The 11,180-nt window shown below is 39.6% G+C and overlaps 1 protein-coding gene across 1 annotated transcript in view; it reads left to right on the top strand.

Moving 5' to 3' along the window:
- The first annotated feature begins 7,030 nt into the window (after positions 1 to 7,030).
- Positions 7,031 to 11,180, top strand: part of LOC137972548 (uncharacterized) — a 19,796-nt gene continuing 15,646 nt past the window's right edge. The window contains exon 1 of the mRNA XM_068819297.1: positions 7,031 to 7,957. Within this exon, the coding sequence (XP_068675398.1) occupies positions 7,343 to 7,957 (615 nt within the window). The 5' untranslated portion in view covers positions 7,031 to 7,342. The remainder of the gene's footprint in view (positions 7,958 to 11,180) is intronic.

Raw genomic sequence — 11,180 nt, 5'->3', positions numbered from 1 at the left:
TCATTTTTTCATTTTCCCCGGACACCAGACCTTCCCAACCAATCAAAAGCCTTATGTCATACTATGTTATCCCTGGGATTGAGAATAGTAACCAGTGTGATACATATTTTGAAAGTCGTCTCAACATAGCTCGCCCCCTAAAAATGCCGTGGCATAGCCCTAGTATACGAGTAGTAAGCCCCTGTTTGTGCAATCCCGTCCCTAAGCCCCCTTTGAAACGATGTTGGTGTTTATGGAGTCCTGCATTAAGATATAATAGGGACTTTAAGATCTACTACGCGGTCGTCAACGAGAACGCCCCGAAACAACAATATGATTAATTAATCATGCTGCACGTGCAGCACGCATTTTAGCAAATATTCTTGAGGTACTCTGCACAACTGAACGACGTGAAATCAATAAGTCTGAGGTATAGAGAGGGAGGCTCCCGGTCCAGCCCTAGGGATATGTCATGTCCACGAAAGTTATTTTTAGGCGAGACGTCCGCATGCAGGCCAACCTCGGTCTGATATTTGAAAGAAAAGCAAAGATTTCACGTAATGGCGGACGAAGTGGACTTGACGTTTGTCGATAAAAACGACTTTCAGAAACGCGGAAAATGGTTTGTCTGGTCTGATAATTCCAGCTGGGAAATAAGCTCCACTATTTCTGTGGATACGAATGACTCGCTGGCTGACATCAGCGATTTAAACGGAGAACGCGAGTCAGAAAAGAATAGCGAGGGCGACAGTTCATGGCACGACGACAGCGATTGTAAGACTGCATGCGGACGTCTCGGAAGACAGACTTCAGCTAGAACAAAGACTTCCGCTCGAAAGTGTGTATCAACATTGCAGGAGTAAAATTGGCATGAATTGTGCGGTTGTTTAGGGAGAAAGTCAAAAATGTTTCGTCATGTTCTCACGTTCTCTACACAACCTGAAATTTGGTCAATTCGAGTCGTTGTCAGGACGAGGAAAGCAAAGAAATGTACCAAAACGAAAAACGCACGTGCAGGGCGTGAAGAGATTTTGTTTTTGCTCATTAGAGCTTTTTGTTTCATGGCGTTCTCGTAACCGTCGTCTTCGTCCTTGCGTAAGCTCCCTTTTGACTAAAACGAGGGCGGCCGGTCTTTCATTTACCGGATCCAACCGGATACAACGCAGAATAGACGTTGTTTTAATAATCCATTGGTACTAAAATTTCCTTCATTAAAGCCACCAAATCTTCCAATTGCAACGTACTGAAACAGCCAGATTAAAAAGCCTCCACCAGAACGAAAATATATTCACATATAATAGCAGAAAAGCTTAAAATCTTCACATAAAAAGAGGATCGTAATTTCGCGTTAATTCGTACCTTTCAAATCGAGGCTAGCACTGTATGATTGCGTCATTTGTACTCAGCTGTATTCAGCGGTCCTCGTTAATTGAAACCACGGATTCTATGAATGCAGTTTGCTGAAAAATGAAATTTGGTTTGCCGAGGATTGTTTAAGAACTCCAAATTCGTCCCCTGCGACGTCATACGAAGACGATCCATAAGAGAACAAACTCATGGATAATAATTGCGAAGAACCAAGCTGAGTATGATTGTTTTCTTCTAAACCGTCCGAGGTCTGCGGCCCGTTTTTCTTTCATAGCTTGCGAAGACTTAACTTTGTAACTAGTAAAAGTTTTCACTACATCTGCCCCCGCCTAAGATAATACGGATGGCAGTTGAGGTGTTTTCCAATGCTGCACATTGTGATATCTTCATATTATGTTGCATGTAATAGGCCTTTTGCAACAAACAACCACATGGTACAAAATCCGCCATGCTGGAGGGCAAGCTCATCATTATTCCCCCACTGGGACATTAAAACAAAGGCAAGTCAAGCTTGACTGGTTCCGGTCTCTTTGTTTTAATGTCCCAGTGGGGAAATAATAATGAACTTGCCCTCCAGCATGGTGGATTTTGTACCATGTGATCGTTTGTTGCAAAAGGCCTATTAAGTTGGTAAATGAGAGTGGCAGATGCAAGGAAAGGATGAGCAACAACAAACAGCATTTATTTTTAATTTCCATCGACGTTTATTTGATACGCTATCAATAGGCCTTATTCACGATAGCGGCCATGTTGGTTTTCAAATTGTCATGCAAAATAGGCACGTGTTATGCTGGGGGGAAAACATTGGAAAAAAGGCAAATTGCGGAACCTCTGTGTGGTCTGCATATACTGGTGCATCCCAATATGCCGTCACGTGATCATTTTGATAAAGCAGCTTAGGTTGCGTTGCGGAGTACAAAGGCGGAACTGCTTCTATCAGTTGGTAGTCTTTCAGCAGCTCAAAGAAAAGTATTTTGAGTGCTCCGTTGTGTCTTAATAGATACTTCGTCTGTGTCAGTGCACGTACTGCAACTTGACAGCACATGTGCGATCGACTCCTGCGCCTTTCCACACATTCTGCATCTGACTTCTGATTCTTCGCTTGTTTTGGTCTTCCTTGCGTTGTAAGTAGCTGTTTGCGTTGGAAGTAGCTGTTCGTAGAGCTCACTTATCCCGGTTATTGTGTGCGTCGGTGCTGTTTTCCAGTCTGACATCTACTCGAAACCGTCTCACCATCAAGATCTTCATCTTCCCAGCGAGCTATATGGAGCTTTCCTTGCCATCTCTGTTCTCTAAGGCTTTCACAGTGCTTGTTTTGTAAGGCCTTTTTCGTCCACATTCCACTTTTGCGCCCCTGTATCTTCTCATTCTCTGCTGTAGTGCCCGATGGATCTGGATATCGCAGCTCTAGCTTCATTCCTAACTCCTCTGCATACTTCTGTGCATCCTTTACCAAGGAGTGGCGCCCAGTCCTTTTCGCTTTCTCTTTAAACCGTCGGACTAACCCCATAGTTAGATCTGCATTAGCATACAATCTGGTCGCCGCTTTAATCTCGGTGATTTCATATCTGACTCAATCAACTTAAGACCCCGTCCGCCCGATCTCCTAGAGAAATAGAGCAAGTCACTGGACGCTGAAGGGTGTTTCCCACCAGTCTCCACTATGGTTTTCCGCGATTCTCTGTCGAGTCTTTGCAACTCTGCAATGGGCCATACTTGTGTCCACCTAAAGTACGCAAGTACTGGTAGCGCAAACTGATTACTTGCAACTACCTTGTAGTAATCCGATAGTGGACTCGACCATATTACAGACATTCTCTGAAGGTACACTCACGCAGCATTCTCCTTAGTCTCCGTATGTTATCATTTCCGCTCTTTTGCTTCCTCCAACCTTTGCTAATGCAAAATGCTACGACAACTGAGTAGAGAATGCAATTAACCAGCCACAAGTAACTAAACGGATTTTCAGAAGGATTAATGGGAGTTCCGCTTTTCACTAGCTTGCTCGCTACAGCATTGATGTTCGAGATATACGCTTTTGTTAGACGTTCCTTTGTTCTCGTATCATAGCAACGATTACTAAAGTCTCCTGGGGGCTGATCCACTGATGCAAGAATTGGAGCCGCTAATTGCAATAACTCACGCTCTTCGTAAGTGGTGTCGCAGGCCCGTGTCGCCTTCGATGTGCGTAACAGTGTGGTCCTCTGGGGTTTGGCTTGCTGTTGTAGTATGCAAATTCGTCTCTAAAGTTGGTCGCGCCGGTTTCGTTGCTTGAATCTTCCGATTCTGTAATATCACCGTCTGCTCCCTGTGTTTCTCTATCCCTGATCCTTCGCACTCTCCACACAATTGTTTCTCCCACATTTCGTAATGTTTTCTCAAGGAACCAATCACAACATAGAGCTAATATATGCATCCGTTAAAAACCAGTACGAGCGAATCAAATTTGAATTACTTTTTCTCTGATTGGTTAAGAATATAGCTCAAGATTTTTCTAGCCAATCACTAAGCCCAAAGCTATTGCAAAGTTCTTCTCGACACAAAAGACAATCGCAATTATCATCTTGTGGTATATTCCGAATGACCTGAGATAACTTGACTGACATTCCAAGCCCCTGACAGATCTAATTTACAGGTTCTTTGAAAAGTTTATCCCATAATATCAAGTACAAAGCGTTCACGGCGAATTTATCATCGTATGATTTTATCCCAATTCTGCCTAAATCTACAGTCATTCCCACAGGCCTTGGTGGCCTGGGGTCCGTTTCTCGAACGTCCCGATAACTATTCGGGCCGAAAAGCCATTTACGAAACTGTGTTCCGCTTGTTTTCGTAAGCTGGTCTTTTACCGTGGTTCCAGGAGGACAAAAAGGAAAATGACAGTGAAGTATGTTGACTTAAAATCTCTCCGTTCTTAAGATACAGATGAAATTATGACATCCGAAAAAGGCCCGAAAAGTTTCGGGACTTTCGAAAAAATTCGGGACTTTTCGGGACTTTCGAGAAAAGGGCCCTTGGTTTGGGTGAAAAGGCCTATTGAACGGGTAAAATGGTTGTGTGCATGCGTAATGTGTTGGCCACACCGGGTTGGTCTTATGGTGTGTCATCTTTCTTTTGTTTTTGTTTTCACCCTTATTTTGTCCCAAGATTTGGGAATTAGTCAGGCTGCTCCACAATTAAACAACGACTTGCTTCACTTCCCTTTACACTCCTTTCGTTAACAACTTATAACGTGAAGTAGCCAACTTTTCCAATAAACCAATAGAGTGTTTTCACTCACGTGATCAGTAACCTTGTTTTTGCACCGAAACAAAAGAAAACGTTTGCATGATAGTACAGCTCAATTCCCAGGGGATTAGTTGGAGACACCAACATGGCCGCCGTGACGTCACGTGAAAACACGCTATAGAAAGCCCATTGAATCACGTGACTAACAGCCATTAAGAAAAGTGAATTCCCTGAGAATTGGTTTGGGACACCAAAATGGCCGCCGTTTTAATGTTGTTTTGCTTGCATTTCAACAAGCCCACAACTGTTTATAAACAAATCTTTTGAATTTAAATTTTGCCAACCAGAGAACAAAAAACCTTTGTCTCGACAGCCAATATAGATTTCTGGTTGGCACATTAATGACAATAGGTCACGTAACGGTGAGTATTGCTATATTTTACCTAAAGAAGGAAAAGGGAGATAATTAAAAAATAAACATAGACTATTTTCGCCATTCCATAATGCAATACGTTTTGGGGGGTTCTTTATATAAACAATACAAGTTATTTACTCTTGGGACTGTATCATACTTTAGTGAACTGGATATCCATTCGTTTAATGCAAATAATCCCAAAATGAATTCAACTATATTATGGGATTTGATATAATAGCGAACATACATATGTTTTTTTTAAGATGGTGGCCATTTCGGAGCTACAATATTGGACAAAATTAGTACTCCCCTCCCACCAAAAGAAATGATGAATCCGCTCGCAAGTTTTTTCATCATGGAAAATGGGGGGGGGGGGGGTGGTCTTCATTTTTCATTTGAAATGTCTAGGATTGTAGGAGTATTCAGTTGGTTGGCAATCAGCCCAACACTATGGGGGAAAGAAGAGCACATGCTACGAGCGTCTTTAGAGACTTACCGGTGGTGGAGAAATAGTTAGTTCACGTTCTTAGACTTGTTATTTAATTCCAGTTTGTTCTCATGGCGTCCACAAACTATCCAAACATCCAAGAATTAAATTGTGTCGAACGGTGTTGAAACTAGGTGAGAAAATTAAAATTCGGTGATTTGCGTTCATGTTTTCCATAAATGTAAATGTTTGGTCGTTTCACGTTCCACAGTTCCAAAAGAACGTGAGAGAAAACCTAGAAACAAACACTTTTAAAGACATTGTTTCCCCTTCATTGCCGTTATTTGGCTGCGTTATCATTGACGTCGGCGTTGTATATCTTAAAGGCCTCAATAATTCATTTTCGTCCGGCGCTCAAGAACAAGCTTCTGCATCACTCATTGACCCCCTGTTGACCAAAGTCACAATAATGAAACCAAATTTACACCAAAACGTGCTTATCTAAACGATAAAGAACTAAATAACTTTAGTGTTTGATTACATGACTTAGTTAGTACCTGATAAATTTACCTGGGAGATAAAAACGTGCAGAAGGAATTTGGCACTTTTTTTGGGATGAAAATTCCTTTGTCAGCGCGCGACATGACCGGCCTCGAAAAAACGCTGTTGAATTGTGCAAGAAATTTATCGTATCAGAAATTTGAACCAGAGTTAACTGGTTCTCAAATAACATACTCCATAATTTTCAAGTCCATAATTGATAATAATGTATAACAAAAGTAGGAGCGATTTATTAAAGATATAGATTATTGTCTTATTCATTTAATTAAAGAGCTTAGTTTTCGCGTAGGCCTACGACCAACTAGACATGAAAACTCACTAGAAATAAATTAAGTAAGAAGAGAATTTCGATATTTTTCCCTGGAAGTTGCGTTTCTTTTTAGAATTTTTCCGGTGTCTAGAAGGGATACTCTTGATTAAATGCTAAAATCACTTCATCCTATTATTATTATTATTATTATTATTATTATTATTATCATTATCATTATCATTATCATTATCATTATCATTATCATTATTATTATTATTATTTATTTATTTATTTTTTCGGGAGTGTCGACTTTTCATCACTGAGAACACAAAAACCGCATTTGGGTCAAAACGACTTGTCTTTCCACCTTGTATAAACAAACAATTACTAATTAATTTCCTCTAGCTTCTAATCTCCGCATGCCGCCTGCATTATCACGAAATTTTAACTACAACATAAACATAGACCTTGCTCGTTTATCAGCTTGTTACAAATCACGTCCGTGAAGAGTTCAATAATTTTGTTCTCAAAGAACTATCTTAATGAAAGGGATTAAGGCGCGATTTGGAATTTCCTTCAACAATGTTTTTAATTCCTTTTAAACCTTTATTTCAGATAACGAACTATTTTGACATAGATACTGTATGAATTATCCACCTAACAATGTTCAGGCTTTCAATCGTCGAAAACTGCAGCGAGGCGATTGGCTGATCGTGCGGTTCAACTGTATTTAAATATTAATTTTCAAATATTAAGCAAGCTTTGTGGCATTTGTAAATTAAACCAGGGATGCGTCAAAGGCTTCTTAGCGAAAGATACGTTCCCTGCACAGGCCGAGATATGATATATAGATGTCATTTGATGGTGCAAAATTAAGAACCACTTCGATGAGATAAGATTGTTGCTTCGAAGGCATTTCTTTCACCAAAGAACCAAGGAAATGTTATGGCAGAAATGCAAATGCTGCGTTATTACATGGCTTTGTAGCCAAATGCGCAGGTGCTGGTCTATTTGAGCCATCGAGTGAAGTCTGTCTGTTTTGAATCCGCATACAAAACCAGCACTTTGAGCTTTGCGGAATAATTTGATTCAACGATATACATTTTTATGTAAAATGTTTACAGCTGACGCATTGGGTCGTGCTATACACACACGACAAACTATGCTTTTGCAAGCTGAAATTGGACCAAGAGCAAAATCGGAATCAAACTTCGAAGACTCGCTTCCTGCGCGTGGAGTAGCGAAGGATAGAGTGGTCATCAATGTAGGCGGTTACCGCCATGAGACTTATTTAAGTACTCTCAGAGTCGTCCCAGATTCGAGACTGGCCTGGATAGCTGAAAATGCCGCTAAACAAGCCGATTATGATCCGGAAAATAACGAATTTTTTTTCGATCGACATCCAGGGATTTTCGTGAATATCATGAATTATTATAGAACTGGGAAACTTCACTGCCCGAGCGATGTGTGCGGCCCATTATTTGAGGAAGAATTGTTGTTCTGGGGAATCGACGAACTTCAAATGGAACCATGTTGTTGGAGTAATTATACCCAGCACAGAGAAGCACAGGCTACGCTAAAAGCCTTTGAAGGACTTCAGAAAAGCGTGGATGATTCTGAAAACGAGAGCAGCGCTTTTCGAGTACATCGCAAAGTTGCTACTAGGACAAAATGGAAGAGAGAGATTTGGGCAATGTTGGAAAAGCCGTATTCTTCGAAATATGCACAGGTAAGAAGAGCATATTTAAATGTCACCTGCAAATAGAAAATAAATATTTCGATGAAGTTTCGTTTTTATTTTAATTTTAACCAGCAAGGGATGAAGCTGGACTCCGCATATCAGTTTGCTTCGGTTTTACTAATTTTTTTCCGCAGGAAGCGTTTGATTGAAAGTATACATTTCGTTGAAAGATTTTCAAATAAAAACGGAAACGGTGTCACGGTTGGGAAGCTAGCTGTTATCACTCTTCACTGCGGAGTGCAGACCGTCGAGTTGTCGGGGGGATTGTGAATTACCATCCCGTCTATGCGCTTTTTTCAGAGCGTAATAGCTTTATCTCTTATGGATGCAAATTAATAAAAGCTATTTGGCGTTGTAACTAGTGAAGTGGGAATTTCTTGAAGCTTCAACTTTCGTTGTTTGGCTAACAACGTCTCAACGACACAAGCGGCGTTTTCGTGTTGACGAAGACATTTTCCTGACGCCAGTTGTTCAAACGATGGATATAGCGCACATCACAATAAATCACAATCCAGTGGATAAGTCATAGTGAAACCAGTTGCGCTATCCAATGGATAGTGATTTATTCAGTGGATAGCGCTGTGTACCTTTCGAACAACTGGGATGTTTCTTAGCGGTGCAATGGAGCGCGGGTACAGCATTTACGAGTGCCACAGACCACTTGAATCAAGTTAAAATTTTGGATAATAAAGTTACCGTACCATTTCCCAAAGGTAAAAATTATGTTTTATTAATTGTGATGGTCTATAATTTTACTTAAAAAAAATTGCAGCTTGACGAGCGCTTCCAATGTCCCGTTGTAACATTTCGATCTTTGCGAAACTAAACTCTAATGGAGTTGGAGATCGACCCTGAGAGTCCAGAGTGTTTTCAAAAGATGAAAATACTTTACGTGAGAACTGTAAAATAATCATATCAATGCATAAGACTTCTGATCGTAACCTTTTTTTCAGTTATGAACAGCTGTCCCATTCAAAAGACATTCTGACTCTTTCTGTTTTTTTAGTGGTAGCTTCTCAGTTTCTATTTGCAAAATGAACTGCCTTGACCTGTTTCCAGGATCAGGGTTAAATGGAAAACTATTTCCTTTATGGATATTCTAAGAAGTTGCACTTTTGAACCGGATGAGTAACTTGTCCTGAAACTTCCTTATTTTGAACAAAGGAACTTAATTCCACATTCACTTTTAACTCGTTTTTACAGCGCAGGCAGCAAAATTTTTTTGCGGCCGGTCTTCCTTACATCACAGGGAAATGACAAGTAGTTTTGAAAAATATTTTTGTTGAGACAAAAAAATTTTTGTTCGAGACGCAAAAATTTGTTTTCGTCATTTTCAGTGAACTTTTTGTTCCGTACTTCTGCCAGATCAGGCTTTGTTTTCTGTTTTGTTAATATGAAGACCTTTCGGGAAGCCGCTTGGGGTTTTACCCATTCACATTTCTACCGGCTGTTGGAACCTCCGATCGTATAAATTGGTTTTAATTGTTCGACGCTATAAGTTCAACAATGTTCCGCTATTAAAGGTTTGCCTGCACGTCACATATAAGGAAGACCCCACATTTTAACGGCTAACACTGGGGATTGAAAATCCAACTCTCATCGTTTCAACTGAGTCAACTTGCACCAGTTCATCGGCAAATGTCGAGCAATTCCAGTGATTACCGTCAATACACAGCTTCGCCTTAACGAGTTTTGTGGCTGGGTATATCTTAACAATATCGAATTCCAAGGGGCCCTCGTTTAGTACTTAGCTTTCGTGTTGTTTCAAGCAAACGAGAAAACGAAAGAAAAGGTACCATAGTTACCTATCGAAGGGAATGAAATTCTTTTGTCTTCAAACCACCACGTTTAAGTACAAAAAAAAAGTTTTGCTTAACGTACTAAACAGTAAGAAGAGCACCTTCAATATACCATATGTTTCGTGCTCTTCTCTAAAATTACTAGGTTAGAATTTTTTTCTTTGTAAAAAAATACAAAAAAAAACGTTTTGCTTTACGTACAAAACAAACAGAAGAGCACCTTTAATATACCATATGTTACTAGTTTAGAATTTTTTCTCTTTGTAAAAAATATAATATATTGCTCAGACGTACTGATCTTCATCGAAAAAAATCTGTATTTGAATGATTACAATAGCTTACAGTACAATTATAATCTGAAAAGAACTAATAAACATGCGCTAGTGAAAAGTAAGCAACACATTCATATTTGAAATTTAAAAGCCAAGAACAAATTGATATTTCAATATAAGTTAGGGTCAAGTTTATAACTGACATTATTCTTTGTATATAAATATATAGAGGAGAATTTTATCGATTGTTTGTACTTCTATGAATTATTCTCTATTTTTACTTTTCCCTTCAGCGAAGATTTTGAATTGGGCATTTGAGTATATGCTCAAATATACATTATGCAATCATAAGTTTGATTGTGTCGTCTTACCAAGACACGTTGACTGGAATCACTATAGCTAGTAGCTTAATTAAGAGAATAGTGGTCGTTTTCGCCCAATAGGTAGCCTATTCGTTCGAACTGAAAACCCGTTTATGGGCAAAGGTGTTCTTAATTTACTAAATATGGGTTGTTTGGGAACACGAGTTCCCCTACAAGAAATTACTGAGCTTCCATGTCGTGGACTTGCTCATGGTCTAAAACAACAGATGACAACTATGATCATTTATCAGTAGAATACAATAAAACATTTCCTACGTATAAGCATGTACCAAATCCTCACTCGTGAGCAATCAAAATCGTGCGCGAAACTTCGTGTTTAATGTGGCTGCAAACTGCAAATGCACATTCGTCATATCCTTTCACTGGCTTTCCGCTATTTTTAAAATTTTGCTCAAGGCAAACTTCACTAGTTTTCTCCTATGTTCAGGTTAACGCTTAGAAGCCTTTTAACGATTAAGACGTTTAGAAAACTCAGCATTTATCTTTCCGATATTGCAGATTTCGCTTGGGAAAAATTATGATTATAGGCTAAAACTGCACGTAATAAAACTAAAACAAAATATTTTTGTTTCAAATAAACGAAGAACCACGCGACGTGGAAATCATCATGAAAAAATGAAGAAATGAAATACATGTTGTCAGTTAGAGCTCAATGACACGTATATAGAGCACCCGACTGTAGTAATCGAATGATCGTAGGCTCGACTGCTAGAAAAGAGCCCTCGGATTTTCTCCGAGTATTCGAGAGTCACCGTCG

This window comes from Montipora foliosa, chromosome 10, assembly GCF_036669935.1.
Source record: "Montipora foliosa isolate CH-2021 chromosome 10, ASM3666993v2, whole genome shotgun sequence".
In the NCBI taxonomy this organism is placed as follows: domain Eukaryota; kingdom Metazoa; phylum Cnidaria; class Anthozoa; order Scleractinia; family Acroporidae; genus Montipora; species Montipora foliosa.
The sequence above is the reverse complement of the archived record's forward strand: the minus strand, read 5'-3'. Positions and strand labels throughout refer to the sequence as shown.